The sequence below is a fragment of the Chaetodon auriga genome, chromosome 9 (genome assembly GCF_051107435.1).
Source record: "Chaetodon auriga isolate fChaAug3 chromosome 9, fChaAug3.hap1, whole genome shotgun sequence".
NCBI lineage: Eukaryota > Metazoa > Chordata > Actinopteri > Chaetodontiformes > Chaetodontidae > Chaetodon > Chaetodon auriga.
The window spans coordinates 6773142-6800022 of NC_135082.1; the positions used below are offsets into that span (position 1 = coordinate 6773142).

Consider the following 26881-nt stretch of genomic DNA (forward strand, 5'->3'; position numbering starts at 1 on the left):
CTGAGAAGAGCAACTGAAACCGAAACAGCAGTTAGTGTTCTGGTTAGACTGAATGAGCTGCGTGTGTGTGTGTGTGTGTGTGTGTGTGAGAGAGAGAGAGAGAGAGAGAGGGAAAGAAACACATCTGCTCTGACAAAACCCTAAAACTACACGCACGGAAGAAGCATGTTGCACTCACCTCACGAGCCCCTGCAGTCACGGCATGCACCGACATGCACACATCAGCACCAAACCTTCTTCTCTTATCAAGCCTGAGCTTTGACCCCGTTCCTCCAGTGAGGAGGGGCAGCATGTCCTCAACATGAATTCCCTCCATGTGTCATAAAGCACATTAAACATGACTAAATACAAAAGCAAGTCTTTATTCAGATTTACATGTTGATTCACATGTAGTTTTCATAATGTACAGACAATGAACAGCGGGGACATGTTGCAGTGAAAACCTTTGCTGCTTTGTGAGTAGCTAAGCAATTACCTCGGTTTGTCTTGTCTGAACTGAGTGGTCATGGTGTCCTTTGATCCGTCCCTTTGACTGAGACACACCTTGGTTTTATTACATCTCCCTGACATTGGACAGCTTTCCCTGTTAACTTCTGGCTGCTATGGCGTCCTTCTACACAGAGAACAGAGCAGAAACGGAGTCTACTTAAAATAAACAAACCAAAAAAAAAAGTTGGCTATAATGTTGATGGGAGGCATAGAGGCCTATTTGATGCAGGCGGCCGTGTGTAGAACGTTAGCTGTAGCATCTATCTCACCAAATGGGAGGATTCTTACCCGTACTTCATGAAGGGCAACGCCTGTGAAAATCATGCTTTTTGCAAAAGATGCCACATGGATTTTAGTGAACATGCTCCACCAATGACTGCATTTATACTATCTCTGCCATCCATTTTCATAATCACTACCACTTGCCAGTAGCCTCACAATTACAACTGAAGCATAATGTGTCGGTGATGTGTACATATCCTTAATACACAAATAAACTCAGTGCTGGCTTTACGTGCCCCTTTGTGTTTTCATTTACATAATGCAGGGATGCATTTCACTTTCAACCACATATCTGCTCTCTGATCAGCTAACTGTAGTCATTTCATGTAGGAACTAGTTCACTCAATCCTTGTTGCTCTGATATTTTAAAGCAAGCAGTCGCTTAGCGGTGATTTTAGGATTCACTGTGTGTACACTGGTGTAAATGTAACGGCTCTGTGGACAGTATTTAGGGTGGTGGGATGGCTCAGGGCGGGGTGCCAGAAAATTTCCCTTATTTTTAAATCTCAGTGTTGACAGGTCCTTGCTAAATCTCTTCATAATAATAACGCAGTCAGGCTTTTGGGGCAATGTGTGTAATGGAAGTCTTGATCATTTAGGTCAACCTAGGCTTAAATATTGAAAACATAAACTTTATTTAATTCAATACATTTGCACTGGTGTGAAGTCCTAATATGGATCACGCTGTTTGTATGCCAAGCTACACTTAAAGTAAGAAGGCACATTAAAGGTTGACAAACAGTTAACAGTGATCATTACAACTACAGGGTGATGTCAATCCCAACTGTCATTCTTCAATATTGTGCTCAGAGAGGATGAGGCTACTAGGACAGTGCTGAAGAAAAAAAAAAGGGTTCACAAGGACAAATGCACGGTTAAAAAGACGGGTGCTTCTAATGGCTGCTGTCAAAATTATTAGCACACTGCTTTCAATTTTGCCTGTGAATTGCAGCCCATCGAGAACTATGACCACACAGACATTGACGCAATCTTTCAGCATGTGATGCAAGTTTCTAACAATAAAAGGCACAAGGAGGAAACACTTGGTAAAGTGAAGCCTACTCCTCATCCAAACCCCTTTGATTCAATGACAATCTTAAATACTTTCACCATGATAGTGATGTGTGTCCAGTGTAAATCTCTAGTGCTTTGGTTCACAAATCATGGCAGATTCCTACTTGTCCTATTGTTTCCCTACAGGAACTTTTAGAACTGTTCCCACTGGAGTTCCCTAAAGGCAGGCTGGGACTTTAGCCTGTGCTTTAGCCTGCTCACTGCACACTCATCATAGTTCATAACTGAGAGGGCACGACTCTCAGGGGTCCTAATATGAACATTTCATAATTTTGATACTTTTTAGGTAAATATATTATTCTAAATAATATTGAAATCATTGAGCTTGCTCTAATTACGTCTTGTAAAATAGACAACAAATCAGAAATATCTTCCACTTGCTGCCACAGTTCATCATTCTGTGCATATATTTGTACTTTAAGGTGTCAAAAGAACGATTTTATCTTTAAGACATCAGGCTTAAGGCGAGTGGCTACTGTACTCTAAGCCAGGAAGAATGGAGAGGTGCACACAGATGTTACAGAAGACCGCAACATCTGCGTGTGCGCTGAAGTCAAACGGGAAATGGGAAGTTTTGAGCCAAGAAGACGTTAAAAAACATGCAGGCTTCAAGACAACAGAGCTCAGCCTCTGCCGATGACACAGTCCTCTGCAACGTATCTCAAGCCCAGACTTCTCTGTGCCTTGTTATCATAACAAGACTCTCCCTTTAAATGCACACAATTTAACACATATTGCGCTCACTCCTCTTGCGGTAACCATGTCTAGAATCTCTGTGCATAGACATACAGCCAACGTGAGTCACTTCTCCATTCCTCCATGCTCCTCACTAAAACACTGCCTGCTGTCTCAATCCACATGTAGGGCTGAATACACTTCCTGAAAGCTACCTGCCTGTGTCCTCGCAGACTAAAGGACAGATAGTTTGAATCCAGCCACACTTGATCAAAGGCACACATCTTCAATAAGGCTTTTTCTCTCCCTCTCTCACTCACACACACTCTCACACACACACACACACACACACACACACACACACACACACACACACACACACACACACACACCAGTGCTGTCTGTAAGGTGCAGAAGCGGCTTGCAGGCACACATACATATGAGTTATATACATTATTAACACCAGGAGGCAGGAGAGAGAAGACATACATTGTTCACAGTCTGTCAGTCTGTCTGTCAGTGAGTCTGTCATTCTTTCTGTCTGCTCATCTGTCTGTGTTTTGGCGGATACATTGTCCTGAGGTCTCCAGACAGACAGACAGAAAGACAGACAGATACACACACGCCTACTTTCCACTGCAGGGCAAATCAAGACTTCATAATTACTGCCATTCTTTATCTTGATAGAACAGCATGCCTTTGATTCTTTTTGCAACTTGCTGATGGTAAGGGGTCTAACTTTCCCTTAAAGTTCGTGTTCATTGCTTTGTTATGAACACAGATTGCTTCTAGGGAAACATGATCTTTGTTTCAGCCATGTGTCCTATTACTCGGCACGCTGTTTCATGCTAACGCTTGAGCTCACACTGTTTTGACAGCAGGTTCTGATGCTCGATGGTGAATAAGGAGATTCAATAAATGTGTATGAAATACAAAAAGAATTTCCCGTGAACAACTATGAACTCTGCTTTTAGGTCGGGATGTACCGATCCAACCATTGAGCCCCCATACCGATGTGTGGGCTTTGGGTTTTGGCCCACACTGGGTACCGACCAGATTTGAGTGCTGATGGTGTCTGCTGAAGTGTTAGCACGAAGCAACAGAGAAACAGGTCCACCAGTGACACACGGATGATTATGCTGTCTAAAAGGCCAGATGCAGTCCAAAACAGATGTGGACATGTGGGCGCATTGATTGCAAATGTCTGTATACATGTCGGTCGGCGTGTAGCGTCCACTTGGTCACACGTGTTACAGATGGTCCAAATTGATGACATTTACATCACGCACACCCTCATTGCCACACAAAGGCAGAAAAAAAGAAAGAAACTGGGCTCACCAGTGAGTGGACAAGTCAAGCCATGGCTTATTTGGTTAACACCAGGCAGCAATTTCTCCAATTAAAAGGTAAAGTGAAAGAATACATGGCCCAGACAGAAGCTACGATAAAGTCAAAGGTTTTGAAGCTTGCCCTCTTTTGGCTCCACTTGGCCCTGATGGACAAAACACACAATCTTTTTCATTCCTATTCCCTGGAAGCAGTGAAAATACTCCCTCATCTGGGGTCAGAGGTCAGGAAGTAGTGACATCAGAGGTTTTCATAATGACACTTGCGCGCATCTCGTGGGTGTGGCTTGTCGCTGCAGACACAAGAGAGTTCTGGCTGTAGGCCGGCGTCCAGCTGTCAGCGTGGTAGCTGATGAGGGGGGCTGGGTCCCGCGTGCTGGTGACCCTGAAGTTGGGTTTGCCCGCGCTGACGAAGGTGGCCATGCCAGGAAGAGAACATGTGGGAACCCTGAGAACTGATTTGCTAGAGTCCCGCCTCCAAACTGCACTGACACCCTGTCAGTTAAAACAATGAAAAAGGAGAAGAAGAAGAGGAAAGTAACATATCTGCATAAGCAAAAAAAGCAGGGGCACAGCTGACGTCTGTTGTGGTGAAATTGTGCACGATTACTGCATGAATAGAACACCAAAATCAGCAGTGCAGAAACGATCGCAGGGCTGAATCAGCGCCTCTGTCATACAGCCTGAACATTTGCACGTTATATGTAAAACATGTCTATGTCACGGTGTCAAACACTGGCCAAAAACTCTTTCTTACTGGCTACTATTAAAACAGTTCACCACGGCACACTTAAGAACACTGTAGAGAGAGAGAGAGAGAGAGAGAGAGAGAGAGAGAGAGAGAGAGAGAGTTCACTGTTGGTACAGCGTACTACAGAGGACAACCTCAGATCAAACTGTTAATGTTTGACAGCCACAGTTCCTGACAAGGCCCTCCCTTTTCTCAGTCTCTCGCAATATTACAGGAAGAGAGAGAGAGACACACACACACACACACACACACACTCACACACACCCTGTTTCAGCTGTAAGGTTGAAACAGGTAAAAACCTGTTTATCTGAAGATCAGAGCAGTTAATAATTCATTCATCACTCTCACCTCTGTGTACAAGTGTGTATTATAGGAGACTCACCTCTTTGGTGTCTTCTGTGTCGCTGTCTGTGTCACTGCCTGTGGATATAAAGACAAACAGTTAATGAATTAGCATGCAGGAAATGGCATTTTTTGTAATAAGTCATCCTTAGATCACATAGATCAGGGAGGGAGGAAAAACAGACAGAGTGAAAGATGAGAGCAGGAGAACGAGTTCAATCAAAGCTTGATTTTGAGCAGGAAAACAAAGTGACACGGCTCACATCCAACAGTGCATGTACAGTTTAAAGAGTGCAAACATCTGGATGCAACAGCACAGTTAAATGCAAACAAACAACACAAACGAAAAATTTGATGTTTATGTTAAAGAGGAGATAAATGGCTTAAATTTGAAGCCTGACTCTTCAAGTCATGGTTAATGACTGAGAGATATGACAAAACGTTCAACGCACAGGGAGAGGAAGAATGGCAGATGGAACGATTACAACTATAAACCGGTAGAGCCGACCCTGCCTGAATGACTGGTTTGAAAAGAGGGAAGATGGATACACAAAGAGAGGTGACATAAACAGATTTCAGACTATTATTTCAGCATCACCATGTCAATTTGAGTCTGTATGGTTATTGATCTCTTTAACAACAGAAGCACCTTTCATATTGCACTTGATGCTGATCCTGCATTAGTCTTTTTATCCTTGTGCACGTTTTTATTTTTTCTTGCAAGCACTTATCTTCTATCAAAAGCCTATTCCAGCTACAAGTTCAAAAACAGCCTGAACAAATCTAATTTAATTAGCATTCACAATCATGATCATTTTTTTATGTTTCAAATCTATAGATAAGATCTGAGGAGTGTAATTCAGAAAATGCCACTTTAGGTGGATGGTGTAATAGGGGTTGATGCAATGACAGATAAGAAGAGTTTATCGGGTCACCATCTGAACCACATTTTTGTTTTGTTTTTTTTCGTGGCTATTCAGAATGAATCAAACCAAAAAACAACTGATGTGACAGTCAGATGAAGGCGTGTGTTTTAACACAGTCCATGTCAGTCTTCATAACTGTGGTCAAAACTGTGGTTCTCACTAACTTCTGCATCGACTGCTTCTATAAGCCTGGTCCCATGTGACTATCGATGCTCCTTCTCATATCTAAACGTTGTAAAGCGTGGTATGTTCGTGTGTGTACGTGCATGTATTTGTGTGTTGTCTCACCGCAGCATGAAGACACAGGAGAGATCTGAAGCGGGTACGAGTGGGAGGAACTAACAGTCTGCTCTTCCATCTCAGTGGTCACTTCAATTGTCTGACAGACGAATGGCAGCTGCTCGCTGGTGATCACATGGTCTTCTACTGAACTGTGAATGGCTGTGAGTGGACAGACAAGATTCGTCATGACAGGCTGATATGTTCAAGTCAACAGCCAGACTGCCAGAAACATGATAACTAGCAACATGTCTGTGCTTAGCTTCAACTCTTTCACAATATCAATACATCCAAGCAAGAAGTTTAAAGAAAGGTAGAACCCAAAATAGCCTCAAACTATTAATAAAGAGGACTGGTGTAGTACCTGAGACACTGTCCGTCACTGGAAGCTCTACTGTTTCCTGCTTGATCACTTCCTGTTTGGTCGTTTGCTGTTTGGTGTAGTCAATAGGTCCAACGTGAGCATCAGGAAGAGTCCTGTCTGGAAATGGAGAAGCTACCTGATGGGAAAAAGAGGAAGAATAGGACCAATAATTATGCAGGATCGTCAATTGCGCATTGCAGTGTTTGTGTCCAAAAATGTCTGTGCGCGTGGCCATCACACAGGGACGAACAACCAAATCACTATCAGCAGAACGCATCGAGTAGAAAACATTTCATTCAATCAGTTTCTACAAGTTACATGCAGCCCAATATTCACATGCCCATTTAAATACAGTATCCTCACTATAATAACTTCATTACATTCCACCTGCGCTAATGAGAAACTCTAATCAGACAGCTGGGACGTAGTGACAGCGCGGAGACTTGCTCAGTGTTTAGCTAGAAAAGTCCACCTGTAAGAGACCAGGATACAGAGCAGACATCTGGAGCATTTCGGCCATCTAAACACACTAACTGAACTGACCACAATACACTAAACTAACCAGCCAAATATTAAACAAGCACTTAACAATGGTGATGTCTTCCTGTTTATTTCTATTCAGCACCCTGTTTAACAGACTGAACAGTTGTCATAAGGATTGCAGTATTTCTGACTCCTATTACTGATTTATTTCTTTATTATTTCTTAAATTCCATACTTGTGTGTTTATTTAAATAGACTTAAGTATATATTAGATTATATCTGGAATAAGCAAGTCCATTTTCAGGAAGTACTCTTTATGCTCAAACGTAAATTTAGCTGCAGAATGGAGGAGATTCTGGAGAAAGGTGAATGTTTTTTTATTCCTTTCTGTTGACTCCGGAAATGAAAAAGCCAATTCCATCCTTTCACTCTTCATTCACAACAGAGGTGCCAGCTACCGGTTTAACTTGTGCATTGCTTGGAGAGACAGAGCCAAACGGGGGAGGAAGGCTTAGTTACCGCACCTACTCTGGCAAACGCGTGTGTCATTTGGGAACGAGATTATTCACGTTTGATACTCAGCTCAGGACTGGGTGAGATTTCCAGAACTCTTTTGCTCTGCTTCAGCACGACACTTCACAGCAAATGTTTCTGTGATGTCTCATATGTCACCAAACTAGCCAGGGTGACAATCAATTGCGAGGCCTGAGTAAGAATTCGGAGACACACTCTTCTTTTGTGGTATTATTCTTTCCCATCATGCTCCTGTTCAACAGTGCTGCTAATTATGGTGAGCCAATATAAAATGTTGAATGTATTTAATATGGTCGAGGGTTTCATATGGAAAAGGACTTTTCCATGTTTATCTACCTCTTTGTTTCCCTTGGGCCTCCCCTCCTTGTCTGTCTTCTTCTTTCCTAAATGGACATACAGACAGAAACAAACATCTTTCAGTAATCGAATTAAAAGGTGCGAGTTATCTGGCAAGTCTCTTAAAACAGTGAATACGGAATTTTTACTACATCCAGCCAACAGAAATAGATCAAATCTAGAAAAGTAATGGAGTTCTAACCACTCCAAGCTGAGGACTCACCTTTCTTCATGCTTCTCTCTGAGGACGAGAGCATCTTATATACTCTGAAAGCGTTAGTTCCCTTTTTGATGCTTTTGTCCTTCACTTCCTCGATGTCCGGCAAGCTGTTCATGGCGCAGCGGAAATTAGCCTTCCACGTCTTGGGATCCGGACGGTCTACACCTGGCTGGTATTTACCTACACACACACACAGAAAATCACTGAAGACTGAACACATGACTGATGCTGACTATGAAAAATGTGTCACAAATACACTTAATGCTGTAAAATGAGTTCATTTATAGGTCACTGAATTAAATATTGCTAGTGAATACTGATATCCACAATAAGCTACTCCACACACTCCGGCTGATGACAAAGTGATTGATTTCACTGACATTCCAAACACCTAAATTGTAGAACTGAAAAACAATTTTAAATGTTAGAGGTGAGCTGCCATTTCTTTTTCATTTTTGGATTCTTTTGTCCGACCCTGGGGATATCCTCTTGGCAAGAACCGAACTGATTTTCAGAACATTTGCCCCTTTCCTGATGCAGCGAGGAGTCATGGGATTTCCTACTCTTCCAGAAACACTGTGCTTCCTAACAAAGGCACCTTAACAGAAGCTTCCTCAGGCCTGTCTGAATGGGACACTCCAACAACCTGATGATTTTGATTTCTCGCCCAAAATGTTCTGTAAATCGAAAGTTTCCTGAGGCAGAGCCTGCTGTGATGTCAGGCAAGCATGAAAATGAAAACCACTGAAAAGGAGAAGCAGTGAGCGTACGGTGTGGATCTGTGTGTTACTGTACCAGTGTGTATGGCCCATCTCATGAAGAGCGGAGCATCCTTCTCCAGGTCCCAGCCATGGCGTGCAGCATGCATCCACGGGATCTGAAAGATCCTCTTTTCCTAGAGACATTTACATATTGTCAGCTCTTGAACTACAGTATTTGTGTGCGTGTGTGTTTGTGTATGTGTGTATGCATCAGTGTACACTTACTTTGTTAACCCATTTCAGCCCTGGTATCTGACAGGAGTTGATCTGCTCCTCCAGCCACGGCCGCATCCTCATTCTCTCCACTGGCATTGTGTCCTGTGACCACACACAAATTCAGACACGCACACACACACACAAAGTGATGTGTCATGAAAGTCATGGTTATCGTGTACTATGACAAGTTCATAAGAAAAATAGGCTGGAATCAGTACAGGCAGCGATGCAAATATCAAAATAAAACAGCATGTGGTCGACTAAAGTGAGAGGCAACAAACACTTCAGATTACTTTTCATGAAATCATCCTTTGTGAGCAAAACAAAGCAGACAATATAATTCATTTTGTCTGTGGTTGTAAAGATAAAATTCCTGTGAAGATAAAGTTCACTGTACAATTTGTTTTGTGAGGAACATGTGTCATAAAATGTCATTCACGGTCCAATCATGTCTGTAACTATAGCCACTTCACCCACTCCCATCCACAACCCCAAACTGACCTTCCTTGATCAAATCCAATTTAATATAAATGATTTCAGCAGAGCAACCAAGAGAGAGGACAACCGAGAGATCTAAATGAAGATAACAAATACCGCGTGTTTATTTAAAAAACAGTGAGAGCAATTTTTACCCATCACATTTGATTTAAGATCAGAGTTATGATCCCCGCAGATCGCTGATGCGATCAAAGTCCGGTGGGCCAGGTCAGCCATTGAGCTCGACACTCCCGATGCACGGCACAGTGAGCCAACACACTGCCTCCTGACGCGAGAGTGAGCTCCCGAACAGGTCAAACAGGGTGACATGGCACAGCATCAAATACAAAATATTATCCTTTATGAGCCACAGGGTTGAAACTTCCAGCTGCATCCGGCTTACTGCTCGGTGAAACACGGCATACAGCACATACAGGATGACTGCAGCACAATATCATAGGCTCTGTTTTACGATGAACTACATAAGTTTGAAAAGGTGGGAGTATAAATTCTATATTGTTTGGTACTTAAGTATGTTGAATCAGACGTTTTGCTAAGACTGTATGGGTGACAAAAGTGGTGAATCATGACTAAAATGCAAAAAAGAAAATCATGTAGGTAAGTCATTAACTCAGCCTAAACTAGTGTCAGAGCAGCACTGCTACTTATAATTCTATGTGTTTTTTTCTGATTGCACAATGACGGCACACACTTTACTTGATTCAAAATAAGTAAGTAAATTGCACCAGCAGCCAGGTTATATGAATAATATCAAAAATGAACAATATTTACAGGGTCTGCATGATTAAACTTTATCACTATAATTACAACTATCAAAGTCTAGTGATACATTTGTTGTTACAACAATAAAATGATAGAAGGTTAAGTAGGATTTTGAAGTGTTTTGACATGACTTGCCCTGCTTACTGACAACCATCTGAATACATATTTCATCTCTTAAATGTCTACAAAACACATTTCTAAGTTGCAAAACTGGATAAGTTATCTGCAGTGCAGTTCAAATAAGACACTACTTTAAGAACTGTGATTTACTAACACGTGCAGGGAGGCCTGAATACAACATAAATATTGTTCACTCACATATTAAATACAGTTATAACTACAACATATTTGAAACGTTACTTCACACTAACATAACCAGTTTCTCTGATAATGCATGTTATAAACGTCTTAAAAAAAAGTTAGAGCCACATTACGACTGACTTTCGGTAAATGATAGGTTCAGCTTTAGGAGGAGATTAAAGCTTCATTCTAGCAATACGGGTTGAGTCAAACGCGGTCTGTTTGTCTGCGTGCTGCCAGCGTGCTGACCCCACAACAACCGAGCCTAAAGTGAAAATAAATGCCATACCGAGTCAACAAACGCGGAGAAAAACTACAGTACTACTTTCACTTACACAGCGAGCAGAGGGATCCGTCATGTCGTCCTGTAGGAAGTCTGTGTGGTGTGAGCGTTAGTCAACAGCGCTGATATGCGGAAATAAAACGTTACCTGTTCAGTTTGGACGGCCTGTAGCTTCACAGTCCTGCTGTCAGAATAACAAGCGCAGCTGAAGTTGGACAAGTTAATGTAATTGTGGTTGCTAGTGGAAAGGGGAAAATGTGTCGTTTATTTCTGTTTCTGTGTCCAGACCGAAAGCAAAACAACGGCTGGCTCGGGAAGTGGGCGCTCGAGCTGGAAATCCCCCTCCTGCTCTCGTGCTCTCGCTTTGGGTCGATGTCGAGCGGCGTCGCGGAAGTCTCTTGGCCGCGTGCGCGCTCCCCACGATAAAACAGTCGCGAAGAGGTCTCACTCTGCCCTTATTTCGTGGTACCACGAAGATCCACGCATACCTCTTCTAGTGCTACATTTATTTAGCGCATTAATAAACATACATACCAATGTAAATGTACCAGTGTTTGCAAGAAGGCTGTTTTTCGTCTGTAGTCCCCGAGTATATGACACTGTCACCCTAAAAACACAAAATTTTAATTCTATTACCTCACGTATCAGTTGCTACAGATAGATACACACTTGTTACTCTCAACACTCATCAATGCAACACGAATGAAGTCCCTTGTCATAGCATTCTAAAATAACATTTGTATTTTACACTACCAGTGCACAATATGCTAGCAGGCACTATCGTGGCTGCGGTTTTAGTTCAATATCTAATTCCCAATTTTACTTATTATTTAAGTTCATTTATCTTCCTCTGTGAGTGTGCATAATTGTTTGTTTGTGATTTATCTGTGATTAAAATGCTCCATTGTGATTGATCAATTATCCCTGAGTGTTGTGTCTAGTTCTCATTTCTTCCCCCCTGCACCTTACAGACTGCCTGACTTAACATTATTGGACAAAACGTTGAGAAACATAGTTGATATTCCACCTGTACAGAGCTACAATACCTGTCATTAAAATCATACGGTTGTGTAAAACAACTTACAGCGTGAACTACTTCTGATAACGTGGTCAAAGTTTAACTGCAAGAGGAGCGTGAGGTGAAAATCAACGCCTACTTTTGGGTCGTTGTCTTCCTGAACCTCCTGTATAGTAACGATAAACGGAATGGAACATAGACGATCTTTGGGCTGAATTTCATTTTCACTTCCTCTCTCTCCTCCTCCCCCCATCCAACCCCTTCTGCACCGTTGATGCTGGAAACGAAACCAGAAACTTTTGTCTAGCTTTCTGTGTGTGTGTGTGTGTGTGTGTGTGTGTGTGTGTGTGTGTGTGTGTGTGTCAGAAAGAGATAACCCAGACCTTGTGCAGATAGATCTCTGCTGGTCCACAGTGCTGTGACAGGACCCAGAATGACTGTACAAAACTGCCTCCTGACACAGTTTGCATGTCTTTAGCTTGTACTCAGTAGAGAACAGCGCTTTTCAAACGTCCCATTTGTTGTTCCTGTAATTTTCAAACGCTGTTTTCTCTTTAGCGTAAACAGAAAGAGCATTGAAGGGACAGACATGTGACAGAAAAGACAGAAATTTCATGATCGTACAGCAACTTCATCTAAAAATGTAGATAGCCTGCATCTTAAAAGCGGAATAGCTGCTGTTCATGCATTAATGTGTTTTTATCTTAAAGCGGACAGTGAGTGAATGAAGTCAATCATAATAATATATAATAATTTAAACCTTTGCAAAAGCTTAAAATGTCTGATGTATCTTTGTTGTATTCTCATGATGTTAAAACCAAATTCATATCTTCACATTACTGGAAATATATTACCAATTTCATAACACACTATTAAGCTACAGCTGCATTTTTAATCATGTCCACATTTTCATCACAAAGTGTAACAGTGCAGTGATAGGCCCGTTAACAAACAAACAAACAAAAAAAAACATCCTAATTATAACTCTGTGTTCAATATAAAATGCACTTTGGTCAGTGTTTGAACCCACAGCTCTAACTATAGAACATCAGTTCAATGTAGGCAAATAAAGTGAGAGTCTGCACTGTCTAAATAACAGCAGGTGGGACGTTTAATCTCCCGCACACACATTGCAGCTGAGACTAGGGAAGGTATGATAGAGAAATACGTTCTTTAACCGCAAGACTGATGGGCCAAAAACAAAAGCAGACATGAATACAGGAGGGAATATATACAGGTAAAAGAAAGACGGTGTGTAGCATACATATAGGAGGTTTAACCCTTGTTCAAATCATTGAGACACACAGAAACAAGAGTGACTGCACAGACAAAAACCACAAAGAAAACCTTATTTATCTGTATTTCAGCACTTCCAAATGGTCCGATCTGTGCATCGAGGGGTTAAATTATACGGAATTTCAGTTCCTGGAAGAGTGCGTGAACTTGAAAGATCTGCTACTGCTGATTCATTTAAGGCTGCCACAGCAACACTGAATGTTTCTCTGGCTTCCTCTTGTGGAGGCATGTTCACATGCTGTCACTGACTTGCAAAACAATCCTCGCCAACTGTTAATCATTCATAAAGAGTTTTCGACCACGCTCCAAAGCAAAGTTCATAACAGGCCCAATTACAGCCTTTATCAGTGCTGATGTGCAAACACAAACTCTGAAGCGGTGAGTTGATGTTTTAGTGATCTTGAAATTAAGCCATCTTTTTTTTTTTTTATAGAAAAAAAAAGAGCAGGCTCAATGACAGTCAAACCTTTGACGCACTGTGAATAGTAAGCCATTATAGACTCTTTAAACTCCAGGCCGCTGTTTGTCAGTGGACTAAATGCTGACCAGGAAAGCAGCCCTGAAAGAGGCAACATGAAAAAAAAAAAAAGGCTTCAGTTCAATGCAACTTTGATTATGCTGCCACCTTCTGGTGCAGAAATTCTCCACAAGTCAGTAAAAGTAAGCTTCAGGTTACTATAAGAAAAAAAAAGAAGAGGCTAAGGGACCTGTATGTTTTCAAAAATGTTTGTTCAGTGGGAAGAAGAGTTGCTCACATTAAGTGAGGGCTTACATACAAACCTGAAAAGAATGCAGTTTCTGTTGCTTGACCCAACTATCTGAGGCTTATCGGAGATTGTCATAATTATGCAACAACAGGTCGTTCAGCCATTATCACTGTCAGATTCAGGAGCTCCATGGACAAAAACACATTTTCTCACACTGCCTCCAGCATCTCTGAAGCAGCAGCAGACTGGCAGAGACTTATAGCCTTTGGCAAAGAAACAGTTGTGAAACAGTAAATCATAAGTTTTTTTTAACCTATCTTGCATGACCTGATGGAGTTACATTTGTGTCAACTCCTGAGTTGCGATGGGACATTCTGAAAAACTTTTCCTGAGCACATGAATTATGTGTTGTAGAAACATTGCAAAGAATAATTTGAGCGAACAAAAAAAATATTTGCCCAATAAATCCATTTCTGTGTTTGCTGTCATCCCCCTACAGTGCACAACAATAACCTCCACAACAGCTTGATCAAGCTGCCATTCTCTTAGCGACTGATAACTCTCATGATCGGATTGGAGACAAAAACAGCCAATCAGAAATGGCCTGCTTTATTTCCGTGATTGGCTGGAATCATGGCTCTGGCAAACAGGTTGAGGCAGTGTGCAGGCGAACTTCAGAGCACACCATGTTTCACAAATGAACTTGTACTTTGAATATATATAATGTAGAAGTATAAAAAATGAAGAACTATAACACCTAGATCCACGATCACATGAAAAAGGAAAGACATGTTCTGGAAACTGCACATCAGTATTCATATTTATTATGTTAGCTGTAATATTATTTTATTGGTAGATTTACAATCATCACACAGCTACATACACACTATCAGAGACAGTGATCAGTTCCAAAAGCCTTTTCATGGTCGAATACTTTGGATGAGACTCAGACTGGAGACTCACAAGCTTTAAAAACTCTAAGGTCACAGTCACAGTGATCTATTTGTGTGTGTGCATTTATTATTTATGGTAAAAAACAGAGAAGTTGTATGTGGTAAACTAACTGTTTATGCTAGAAATAAACAGTAATAGGTTTGTGTAGTAACTCCATATGCAGTAAAGTCCACGCTAACAGGCTTACTGAAAATGCATCCCTGGAAATGGTCCCAAGACTCTTTGATATTTGGGTTCTCTTGGTAGTCAGATTAAAACTAACATTGTCTTGTTTCACATGAATTATGCAATAAATCCCAAAACTTTAGCACTTGGCCGGGGCAGGAAAGTAGCAGTCTTTCGTCAACATTGACACAATACAGGGGATCTGCTTCTTCCCACTGAATCCAGGTAGGCTGGAAGAAGACTCAAAGCAGAGCGCCACCTTGCGGTTGACTCGGGTCATGATCTGCATCAGCTCCAGCTCTCCGCTGAAACGCTGCAGCATCTCACACAAAGACTGCATGAACCAGGAGCCGTTGGATGTGTTTCTCCATGAGTAGTAGCCTGCAGGACAATTTACCGTGTTAATGCTCTGAGGAAAAGGTGCACGGTGACACAGTGGGTGTCAGATTTATAGGCCGTTATCCATGTCTCATTTCATGAATGTAATGCAGCTTTGTGGAAAGGCTATCAGTCACCTGGAGCTGTGGAATAAGCATACAGGAAATCTGCTTCCACTGGAATCCTCTCCGATGTTTGCTCTGCTACACTGTCAGTCTCGATGAGGATTCCGCCATCCAGGTCTGAGCCACGGCACGCCTGAAAAAGACAGAAAATGCAGGTATATGTACGAGCATTGACTGTGATAGTGTTTCATGGCTGTACGGAGACTGTAGACAGGAAAGGTGGTATAAAAGCCACTTTAACAACCAGCAGTGGTTGTTGTTAAAGTCCATTCTACCTCAAGAGAGACACATTTCACTGGAGCCACATCTCTGATGGTGTCACAGTGAGACCAGAATTTCTTTTATTCAAACCTTGGCACCCCATCAACATTTTCCTGTTGAGTCAATGTTTTGCACATTCTCTAATTTTCAGGCCTAATTTTCTCTGACTTTATTGCTATGAACTAAAACACCAAGGCAAATTCTTTGTATGAGAAAACCCACTTGGCAATGAACCTGACTCTGAGTCTGACTGAGAGTCCGTTTGCAAACACTCTAACAAACCTTGCACATATGAGTCCAGTGTGTGTGTGTGTGTGTGTGTGTGTGTGTGTGTGTGTGTGTGTGTGTGAATGTGGTAGCGTGCATATGTGTAATAACCTGTATGAAAAAGAGTTTCGGTTTCCCCACCAGACTCTTGCAGCGATCTCCTTTAAAGTATCTAGTCAGGTTTTCAAACTCCTCTGGGCCGTCAGTTCCATATATCACCCCCTCATCTCCGTGACTTAGCAACACACACACAAATGATGCACTTCTGCTGTGGTCCTCCTGGGATACTAGAGACACACACAAGTATAGACAACAAGACAGAGTGACATGACCAGTCTAGACACATTTTCTTCTCTCATGTTAAATGTTGGGCAACATAGCATCCTGAGGGCAGTGCTGGTATTTTAGCATTTGCAGTTTTAGTTCTCACACTGCAAGAATCTACAAGTCTAGCATGGATGACTATTCAACACTTCCCAAAACTCATTAAAGTTAATGAGTGTGTTCAGGAATTGAAAGGGAAACACTCCGAGACACTGCCATCTAGTGGTTGCTGCTGTGGTGAGCAAATGAGGCAAATTTCACCTAATAATCACTGAGTAACAACACCGGACCATTTAAATGAGACGCTAACATGACGGTGAACACAGTGTTTGTTCAGTCAGCTGACAAACTGATTCAACATGAAAGTGTGAGAGGATGGAAAGGGTTCTTCTTTGTGAATGAATGAATGAAAAACTGGAGTTTCTGTTACCGCTTAACATCAGTCGTTTCATCTGTTCCACAGTCTGATCATTGACAAATTTAATCTTATAACCCAGACTGGAGAAGGTCTTCACAGCATTGGCGGCATCAACATCCGTCCCATTACGAGCACTCATCTCTGGAGAGAAACACAAACACAAGCGGACATGTAGCAGACTTTCAATCTATGTCATAGGCCAAAGAGCAGGGACGTGAGCTCCTGAGCACTGAGCCTAACATTCATGCTACATAAAGTGAACTCACACATCCTGTTTGTGAAACTTTGCACAACTAATACTGGGGCTTTATTATGTAGACCCAAGAGAGCAGAGAGTTTAGCAGCTAGACTCGTCTAATCTAATATTCACACCTCTGATTTGCCTACTGTGACTTGTCAAACTGTCTTTCAGAATAAAAGCTCGACTTCATCTGTCACAGGTGTTATTCAGAGCTTCTCCTCTGCAAGCATACCACCTCTCCACTGGTGCAGCTACACACTCACCACACCAAACACTAGGAGCAGGAATGTACGAAATGTGGAGAACATTATCTGCTTGGAGCTCTTGTCCTTTTTATCACCTGCGGCCAATTACTGTAGAACTCATGCATAACTAATGGTTTTAGACATCTGCTACAACTGGGTGACACTCACGAGAATATATTTTGTTTGTGTGTGCGTGTGTGTGTGTCTTGTTGAACGGGTGTGTTTACGTGTGCTTCTGTGAAAGTTCTTGTTGTTGATAATCAGACAGGTTCCGAGGCAGGGGTAGTCCATCTTATAGCGGTAAGGGTCTGCTTTACTGTCGCTGACGGGGGCAGAGTCCATTTCCTCTGCAATCTTACCACTGCCTGTGGGCCCTGCATTCGACCTGATTGTTCACACACACATACATGCACACACACTTAGAAATTATGTGAAACTCGAGGAACTTGTTTAGCATCATCACACTTAAACAGCACAGTGGCAACTCAACCTGAGGGGCTTGTTAAACCACAGTCTCCACACAATCGCACACATCACACATGTAGAAGACCTGATGGTTTTTGGAGTATCTCATGACACAGGGTGATGTGTCAAAGCAGTAGTAGTGGTATTATAAATGTATACATAACCTGAACCAAAGCGTGTGGCAGATTTTTCTTTCTTTTCTATCTTTCTTGTGTAATTTAGCATTTCCACATCTGTTGCATCTACTTGGGTGGCCATTCAGCTTTTTGAGAATATGTGGTCATCAGTTTCTGGTGACGGCAGCACATGAATGCAACCTGCTTTCTGTATTTATACTGTGTACTGAGTCCTGCTCAGATGCACAGGAACCAGTTCTACTGGCAGAACAGCTTTATATTATTTATTCATTATTTGCATCTGTATTTACTGATATTCTGAATGTGAAATCATTATTTCATTTCCCAGAATATGATTATGGCGTCTCTTGAACACTGGAAAATATCCAGTATGTAACAGTATAGTATAGTAATAATCAGGCTAAATGGTTCAGGGACATTGAAATGATGTAACTTATATCAAACCTGATCAGGTATTATGAGGTATTATGAGCCTCACATGTGACTTAATGGAAACCATGGACAGACTCTCCTCTCTGACTTTAACTGTGTCCATAATGAAAGTTAATGGGGGAAATGACAGAGTGTGGAAAGAAAAATCTTTCTCATAAATGAAGAAATTCGGTGTTCAGGCCTAAAATTAACTCAAATTTCTAACTAGATGGTGAATTAGAAAACAAGTAAAAGATGAAACTTGGGAGTTTTACACTTGAGTTTAATCTGTTTTCAGGTGCACACTACACCTTTATCTTTCTTATTGGTGCAGAGTCCAGTGACCTCATATAATGCACAGCATAGCTCTGCCCTCCTTCAAAAAAATGTCTAATCAGCCAGATAAGTGCAAACACCTGTGCAGGTGTGCAGGGCCTGTAATGGCCTTATTCTCAGTGGACAGAACACACAGGTTCAGCTGTATACCATAGGTCAGTTAAATAGTCATCAGTTGACAGTACTTACTTCTTTGAAAAAAATTTTAAGGCATCCACTGTATCCCCCTGCCCCTGCACGTCGCCATCACCAGGAAACTCAGCCATCTTCCTGCAGATAAGAATGCACAGGACAGAGTGGTGTGAGCAGCAGAAAAAACACCAACCAGTTTGTAGATTTACATCTACCTTTCTCCTCCAGTTCCTGGTATTCTTGCAGTCTGGCAAAGCTTGTGCAGGGTTCATCACTTTCAATTCTATTTAAAAATAATCTTTTCTCATACCGGCCAAAGCAACTTCACAATTCACGACTGTAATTGTATTTTAAGGGTGGTGGCCTTTGTTTCGGGCGAGGTGGTCGATCTCTTCTCTTCTAGAAAACACTGCTATATTTATTGGGACTTAGCTCGTCCTTTATAGGGTTTCTTCACATCATCATTCAAACATTTTCTCACTCACCACAAGTTGTACCTCATCCAACACAGGGACTTTTTCTTTGGTAGAAGAATAGTAATTCCTGTGTAAACTACTGACAGTTAGGTGTGTGGTGTTTACCCAGAATAACCAGAACAGTTTCATTCAGCGTTTTATCATTATTTGGTAATTTAGGTGAACTAACCCTTTAAATGCACTGTATGATTTACATTTAACGATTTTTAAAGAACATTTGAGGTGATCCACTGATAGTGAGTCAGCAGAACGCAAAAACTCTGAGTCTTTTAGGGCACAGGATGCCGTCTTAACCGGAACCCAGTGAACCCCTGACGGTTTCAACCTGACCACAGGAACCAGACTGCGTCTTCCTCCCAGTACACACTGTGCTCAGTGTGGTTAGGCTCATTGATGAAGGAAGGGAGCTGAGCATACATATATATCCCATAATATATAATATTATAGCAATATTACATCATAACATAGCTTTAATGTATCAGTATAAATCCCATAATAAACAAAACGTTCGAGTGTAACGAACATCCAACACAGGACGCGGCTCATAGCGAAACTCCATTGACAAAACAGGAAATTATTTACGGCTTTTCTTATCAGCCGACATGTCCGGAAAAAGGGAAAATGACCCCTGAAGTGTTCTGAATAGACACAAGTCACAGTTTCTATCATATAGAGAGTTTTACATTTAGTTTTTGAAGTTTAATTACATAACACGTTAATAAACGCTGTTTTCTGTGGAGGAGAATAATGGGAACATATGTTCAAAGCTCGGCGCACTGAGCTGTAATGTTCAAGTATCTTACATCCCGCCATGTATTCAAAACGAATCCAAGTGTAGTATCCTCCTTCAGGAAGTAACGATAAAGCTACTGTGACTTGCGAATACGAGCTGACAACATCCAAGAAACGGGTAATATATGTCATGACAGACTGGGTAAATAATTTTGGGCCAAACATATTAAAGTTTTAAACTCTGACTGAAGTCATAAGTACCTCCAACTTCTGACTGATATGTGAAAACCCATCTGTCAGCTGATAGTTAACAACACTAGTAACCTAAAGCAAACGACCGCTGGTTGTCACGTCCTGGTACCTGCAACTGACATGACAGTCATATTTCGTCTCAACTCACGTGTGAATAATAATAATAATAAATTCAAAATAAACGTACCTTTATCTATGACACAGTGGTGGATATGTACGGTTCCAGCCCTTCGTCCGGATACTACAAGGGAACGTCAAACTGTATAATACACTGGCCAGAAACTCTCAGCCAATCAGGAACGCCGCTCTCTATGTGGGCGGGAGAACCCGAAAGCGGTCGGGCGCACCTTGTCCTAAAGGAGCAGTTGATTGGCTTGTAAAACTGTCACTATCAATACCTCGGCGTGTGAGTACACGTTAGAAGAATTTAAAGACTGAAAACACTTTTTAACAAATACATAATACATGTGTTTTATAATTACTTTACAGTTTACTCACACTCAGGAAAGCATACAACATCACCTTCAAATACAATTTTCTATATTCTTATGTCAAACACAAAAAACACAAAAAGAAACGTTATTTTTGGAATTTATTATGTTGACAGTATTTAAAACACTTCCAGCAGTCTTACTATTGCTCATAATATTTACTCTTTGCACTTCCCATTCTTCTTCAGTCTTTTTTCAGGTCCCTTTTCCCTCCCAGTTGATGCACTGCAGGTTGGATATATTTGGTCTCCAATAGTAGAGCTGGCAAGCTAGACGCCCCATACTGGATGGAAGGGGGAGAGGAAAGGTGGGTGTGTGACCATCAGAGCTTTTTTGAAAGTCTTCAAAAGCATCAGCTGTCCAGTAAAACTCCAGTAAGTTAAAGACTGTATTGGTAAAGCTGACACACACAAATAACCAGACAGTATTCAGGTCATCATTTCTATTTCAGTATTAACATCATCAGTGTGTGTGTGTGTGTGTGTGTGTGTGTGTGTGTGTGTGTGTGTGTGTGTGTTGATACCGTCTCTTGCTCTCTGGGGTGCTTGTGTCGGAATTCCAGGTACTGCCTGTTGAGCTCACTGATGTCGTGCAGAAAGGCTCGGCCTCGTCTCAGATCAGCTAATCTGACTTTGAGTTCAGCTTTCTCCTTTTGCAGTAACCATGCCTTCCTCTCAGCCCTGGCCAAACATATCATGAGGACTTGGATGTAAACAACACTAATAGGAAGTTGTAAGTAATGAGGAGTAATAATGATGGGGTTTTTTACAATGAAAAGACAGCTGTTGTGCCTTTTAGTTTACCGACACTACACCTTTACAGTAACACGAGTTTGTGGAATTAAAGGCTGATAAGTTTGTTCCTCTGAGCTGCCTCTCACCTCGTTAGCTCATATTTAGCATCCAACAGTCTCTGTGTCTTTGTCCGGATCAAAGATGCCACCTGAAACACACAGACACAAACACCAATAAAACAGAAGGCCCAATTAATACACGCTGCCGTCAAACCTTTCATCTGTAACAAGACCAACAGTCTATGGCCATGCTCGTGGCTCTGTGAGGCTGATTAACAGGTACTGTGTTTACATGTTCAACGCTATTGTTTAGCAGGTTAGCAAGCTAACATTTGCTTCTTAGTGCTAAACACAAAGTGCAGGATAATGCGAATGTTATTAGTGGCACACTGACCAACCAACACAGCCATGCCTCGAGTCACACCGCCGGCATGGCTAAAAGCTGGTTTCCATAGTTACCTTGGCATTTTCTTTTTTTAGAGCCCTGAACTCCTTGTGAGAAGAGATCTGGAAGAGAAAACACACCAGAGAACATGCATGTTTGATATTAATATCATTTTGATGAATACATTATAATATGTATGATCACATTTACTATGGACTTGATTTATTTCACTCCAGTGTCTCAGGGGCTTATTTTTAGGAGAAACACTTAACAACTATAATTTCTTTGTAACAGTTTCTCCTGTATAGTCAAATCTGTTTAACAAATTCTTGTGTGAACAACAAAATGGTCTAAAAATGTGGTTGGAATCGTGGACTATTCTCTCAGAGGCCTATTGCTTTAGTTGAGTTTGTGGTGATACTTTTTTCCAGGTGAACAAAATAAGCCCAAACCTCTAAATGTCAAGTGAAAACATCTCACAAACTACAGACTCCAGCTGCTCTTTTGCTTCCACTTCTTCAGCTCCTCACAAATTGAACAGAATTTGGAAAGTCTGACCTTTTCCAAGAGTTGCTCTTTCACATTGGAGGAGAAAGATTCGATGGACTGTTTGACAGCGTTAGACTCCACAGACTCGCTGAAAAATAAACACATACACAAACACCGTAACCACCTCACACTGATCAAAACTGTGACTGTAAGTAGTTATTACATGGTGATATGATATGTAAGGGTGAGCTGACTGATGCTCATTTACTATGTAAATGTTACATGCATTCAATGACCAGTTTGATTTAAAAAAACAGGAGTGAGTGAAGGAGCGAATATGAAGTAACTTTGAATTCACAATCCTTAATGATGACCTATTATGAGGACTAAGTCATTACTTAAGTATATGATTTGCACCCTCAGTACAAGTGTTACTGGCTTGGTTTACCTGTACTGTTGACAGAAGTCAAGGAAGGAATCCAGAACCACGTCGAACTGTGTTTCTCCCCGACGACCACGTCTCCTCCTCCTCTCTGTATCGGCGTTGATCTTGTCTGCCTCTGCAGATGCACTGCCTTCAGGTGGAAGAAGTAGGTTTTCATGGTTCAAGTTTTGTGAAGAACAGTAAAAAATATGTTAAAACAACCTAAGAAATGCAGGAGTTTACACCAGGAGATAGTTAGCATAAAGACTGGAAAGGGGGGAAGCAGCTAGCCTGACTGACTATATACATACATGCATACACATATATTTTTTATACTGTTTCCCCTTGTATCCAGTCTTTATGCTAAGCTAACCAAACTGTCTCCTGACTTCGTATTGTAGCACAGACATGAGAGTAATATTGATGTTTTACCTATCTGTAAAAAAGCAGCAGCAAATTTGCCAAAATGTCAAAATATTCCTTTAAAAGTGGTTGAAACATGAAATCTGAAATTTCATTTTGAAGGATACAGTGATGATTAAGTTTGCAGTTCAGCCAGAAGTCTCAACTGATGCTTGCCTCGTGCTCTTTTCCCTTACCTGATGAAGACTTTCTGGATTTAGACCTAATGGATGAAGACTTGCTGGTTTTGTCCAAACTATACACCTTGGCCTTCTTTGGACTTTGATTCTGAATAGATGACATAAAGAAAAAGGTCAATACAAATTAAGTGAAAGTCACAATTTAGGCCACATTCTTGTGGATGCTTTGCTCCCAGCTACAGCAGTCTGCTGAAGTTAGTCCATACCGAACTCATGTCCTCGTCCACCATCTCCTCATCAGGAGACTGGACTCTCTTGCGTTTCTGCTGGGTCATGCCAGTATCAGATTCCTCCTGGAAGAGAAAAAACACAGCATAACAATGAATCAGCATATGTACAGTCTCTTTGCTTTCATCATGACACTGTGGTATACCTGCCATTATCTCTGTAACTGGAGACAACATTATTCAGTTTCTTACATGTGACTGTTGGTCACTTGACATTCCGCTTCCTGATTCACTCTTTCTCTTCTTGTCTGTCTTCATCTGCTGATTCTTCCCCGGCCTTGTTGACAGAGAGGGATGAAAAAAAATGAAAAGACAGAAAGACACAAACATCAATACATCATTACAGTCAAGTCCATCAGCAAAGAGGATGCACTTAGGGCTGAGATATTAACAAACAGAATAAAACAATGCAGGGCTTTGCAACCACAGCCAGACTATTATGCACCATAATAGCTCTCCTATCAACTGACTTTTTTCCCTAAGCGCTGCCAAACTCCCCTAACATGATGCATTTCATCACAACTCTTATACTGGATATTTTACATTAATACTCCTTTTGATGGGTTGTAATGCAATTGTTGTATTTTGCACATATACATTTTTACACTTGTGTTTGTCTTTCAAAGAAGGGAAACAGCCTCTCCTCAGCTTTCATCTGTTTTTATTCAAGACTTTTCAGTGACCATTTCCTGATCCTTGAGAGCCCATCAGCAACTGTTTCTGGTGTGGGTCTCCAAAGCCAATTGTGAAGTGGTGTGTTATGTTGGGCCGTGCTGATAAAATTGTCATAATTTGTCTTTCACCTATGTATTTCTAAAAAAAACCCATCATGTACAAGCAGCAAAATGTTAAACAATGCTTCTCAAAAAAGTTCAAAAAAAGAAATGTGTTTCCATTACTTTTTATTGCGTCGTGTCTTCACAGAGATAAGCATTCACAATGACCTCATGATGAATGACATATCATCTTAGACTGGAGAGCAACCTCTCTCACCTCGCTGCAGACGTCTGTCCGGCACTCCTCCTCTTGGATGGTTTCTTCCCAACCAAATGTTTGAGCCTGCTGGCTGGTGGAGTCGATGGGTTGTTTTTCAGGAGGACAGCGCTTGGGTCCGATTTCTTCTTCTCCACATCTAACTCTCCTCTTTTCCCCTGAGGTGCCCCCTTCTTTCTCTTAGTTTCTCCTTCCGTCTCAGGCCTGTTCAACACAGACAGAACAGTTGGAGTTCACAGAGACCAGCTTTCCTCTGGCTGCAGTGGTATCAAAGGGGAAAGTAACAGTAGCAAACACATTCCTTTGACCTCACCTGGCTTTGACCTTCTCTCCAGCACTTCTCCTCCCCCTCTTCTTCTCATTCTCTTCACCCCTCTCCATCTCCTTCCTCTTCACAGCAGCTCCACTATGTTTAACAGTAGTCTTCAGTGTCTGAGCAACGTCTTTTCTCCCAGCTTTTCCTTTGTTTGTCTGTTCTTCCTGTAAGACATTTAAATCTTCCTCCATGGCGGTACTGTGTAGAGGGTTATCTAAGACACACAAGAGTTCTCTGGTCAGCATAAGACTGGTGGTTTGACACTATGCTAGGCCAAGCTACATAAAAAATCAATAAAAAGAATAAAACATTGAAAGATACAAAAATGAAGACAAAGAAAACTGTTTGCCAGTGACAATGAAATCTGCTTGAACAAGTGCTGCAGTAACATAATGCAGACTGAGCTTAGTTTGTCAAAACAGTGACACACGATTAGGAAGAGAATGGAAAACACACGGCAAATGCATCATCAATACATTTCTAATAGTATCATGGTATTTTACTGATTCAATTAAATATTAGAATAGTGCTACCCTCCATTTACAACATATAGTTCAATCAATCAATCAATCAATATTCCTTTATTTGTCCCGCGAGGGGAAATTTCAGAATACAGCTGCATCAGTAAAGATTCAGCAACCCTATTGGGGTGTGTGTCTTTGGCTTTCAGAAGCACTTTTTGAAAAAGCCATTAGATTATTTTAAGGTGTTAAATTTGAATGTTTTACTGTTCTATCAGAGACACAATGAGACTGATGTGGGTAAAGACAGAGCATTACAGTGTAAACACTCACCGTGACAGAGCTGCAGTCCCTCCAGGAAGCTCGCTCTCTCTATAGCAGACAGGTCTGGAGCATCCACCTGATCTGAACCTTTCTGGATTTGAACAAGGACAACAAACAAATTCCATCATTTAGTGTCCATTGAGCTAATTTTACAGCAATGTGTAGGAACACAATTCCAGACATATACATGAATGTGTTGCATGGAAATTCCCTCCTCTTGGGCTGATAGATTTTCATCCCTTTAAAAAAAAAAATATTAGAACAAATTTTCATCAGTGCAAACACTATAGTGACCATTGACTGACTCACTTGGCTCTCATCTTGTGGTACTTTGCGCATTTTGGCTCCTCTTCTCTTTTTGGTACTGTGGAGACAAAGAGGACAGACCCAGTGATCCATCATCAGGCTCCCAACTTCTTGTTTCACCAGGTGACACCACCCACCAAATGACTGTGGTGCTGAAGAGGCACAGACACCCCATCAAAACATCGGGCTAGTGCTTGATGCTGACCTCAAATCTCACAGCTGTTATGTGGCTAAACTCAAACCAAACTCTATTCAGTAATATAGCACATTCATGTATTTACTGCAAAGCTAATTTCCTTCCAAATGTCACAGAGTAGTTTTGGACTAAGTAACAGCTCCTCTACCATTTGGCTATTTTTTGTCACCATCAAAGAACACTTCAGAGGAGCAAGCCCATTATTTTTTCCGCTCGCCTGCCCGCTTTTTTCACACACATTTTCTTCCAAATTAACATTTGCTACTCAATGCGAACCGTACCAATCACTTTAACAAGTTGTAAAGCATCTCCAGCTGTATATTATCATTTAACCTTATACTGTTATTCATATTGAATGTGTAAGTTAAGGTTAGCTACAATTACATTAGCCAGTATCGTTACACAAGCAGGGGGACGTTATTTCCAAAGATTTTGAGCCAGCGTCAAATGAAATTTGTGACTTTACCAGAATACAAGACAGAGTAACAGAGATACGGCTCGGATGTTCGCTATCTTTTAAACGAATAGCGTTAACTAGTAACATTGCTTCTCACCTCATTTTGAGCAACTATGGCTTGTCAGTTTGTAAACAGTCCGGAGCTCAGAACTGAAG

General features: G+C 41.4%; 3 protein-coding genes across 4 annotated transcripts; all 3 read right to left on the reverse strand.

The window, feature by feature from the left end:
- Positions 1-342: 342 nt before the first annotated feature.
- irf2b (interferon regulatory factor 2b) lies at positions 343-11292 on the reverse strand. 2 transcript variants are annotated; one of them, XM_076739567.1, is made up of 9 exons: positions 11069-11292; positions 9088-9180; positions 8897-8996; positions 8105-8281; positions 7882-7928; positions 6529-6664; positions 6174-6326; positions 5000-5037; positions 343-4361 (listed from the first exon to the last, which is right to left on the reverse strand). In XM_076739567.1, the coding sequence occupies exons 2-9, from the start codon at positions 9172-9174 to the stop codon at positions 4092-4094; spliced, it is 1008 nt and encodes a 335-aa protein (XP_076595682.1). In that variant the 5' UTR covers positions 9175-9180; positions 11069-11292; the 3' UTR covers positions 343-4091. The 2 variants fall into 2 exon arrangements, with proteins under 2 accessions (XP_076595682.1, XP_076595681.1); XM_076739566.1 differs by having other exon boundaries at positions 3978-4361; positions 10974-11074.
- Positions 11293-14739: 3447 nt separating this feature from the next.
- On the reverse strand, positions 14740-20554 carry LOC143326190 (caspase-3-like). The gene is made up of 7 exons (XM_076739726.1): positions 20449-20554; positions 18859-18939; positions 17548-17705; positions 16847-16975; positions 16204-16379; positions 15577-15697; positions 14740-15442 (listed from the first exon to the last, which is right to left on the reverse strand). Exons 2-7 carry the CDS (start codon positions 18933-18935, stop codon positions 15201-15203), a joined length of 903 nt encoding a protein of 300 aa, XP_076595841.1. The 5' UTR covers positions 18936-18939; positions 20449-20554; the 3' UTR covers positions 14740-15200.
- Positions 20555-20915: 361 nt separating this feature from the next.
- cenpu (centromere protein U) lies at positions 20916-26881 on the reverse strand. The gene is made up of 14 exons (XM_076739727.1): positions 26823-26881; positions 26076-26130; positions 25776-25857; positions 24979-25195; positions 24666-24869; positions 23865-23949; positions 23652-23738; positions 23443-23533; positions 22868-22994; positions 22489-22567; positions 22005-22052; positions 21633-21694; positions 21276-21432; positions 20916-21035 (listed from the first exon to the last, which is right to left on the reverse strand). Exons 1-14 carry the CDS (start codon positions 26825-26827, stop codon positions 20937-20939), a joined length of 1398 nt encoding a protein of 465 aa, XP_076595842.1. The 5' UTR covers positions 26828-26881; the 3' UTR covers positions 20916-20936.

What these genes read in the sequence shown, in the direction of transcription:
- LOC143326190 (XM_076739726.1), bottom strand. Translation starts at nt 18,935, where the DNA reads ATGGCTGAGTTTCCTGGTGATGGCGACGTGCAGGGGCAGGGGGATACA. An exon ending in TTAAAATTTTTTTCAAAGAA is followed by an intron (nt 17,706 to 18,858) that starts GTAAGTACTGTC and finishes GTGAACAATCAG; the next exon opens with GTCGAATGCAGGGCCCACAG. An exon ending in GAACTTTCACAGAAGCACAC is followed by an intron (nt 16,976 to 17,547) that starts GTAAACACACCC and finishes GTTTCTCTCCAG; the next exon opens with AGATGAGTGCTCGTAATGGG.
- irf2b (XM_076739566.1), bottom strand. Translation starts at nt 10,997, where the DNA reads ATGACGGATCCCTCTGCTCGCTGT. An exon ending in GAGATGGGCCATACACACTG is followed by an intron (nt 8,282 to 8,896) that starts GTACAGTAACAC and finishes GTGTGTGTGTAG; the next exon opens with GTAAATACCAGCCAGGTGTA. An exon ending in AGAGAGAAGCATGAAGAAAG is followed by an intron (nt 7,929 to 8,104) that starts GTGAGTCCTCAG and finishes ATGTCCATTTAG; the next exon opens with GAAAGAAGAAGACAGACAAG.
- cenpu (XM_076739727.1), bottom strand. An exon ending in GGAGAGAAGGTCAAAGCCAG is followed by an intron (nt 24,870 to 24,978) that starts GTGAGGTCAAAG and finishes TGTGTTGAACAG; the next exon opens with GCCTGAGACGGAAGGAGAAA. An exon ending in AAGAGCAACTCTTGGAAAAG is followed by an intron (nt 22,053 to 22,488) that starts GTCAGACTTTCC and finishes TTTCTCTTCCAG; the next exon opens with ATCTCTTCTCACAAGGAGTT.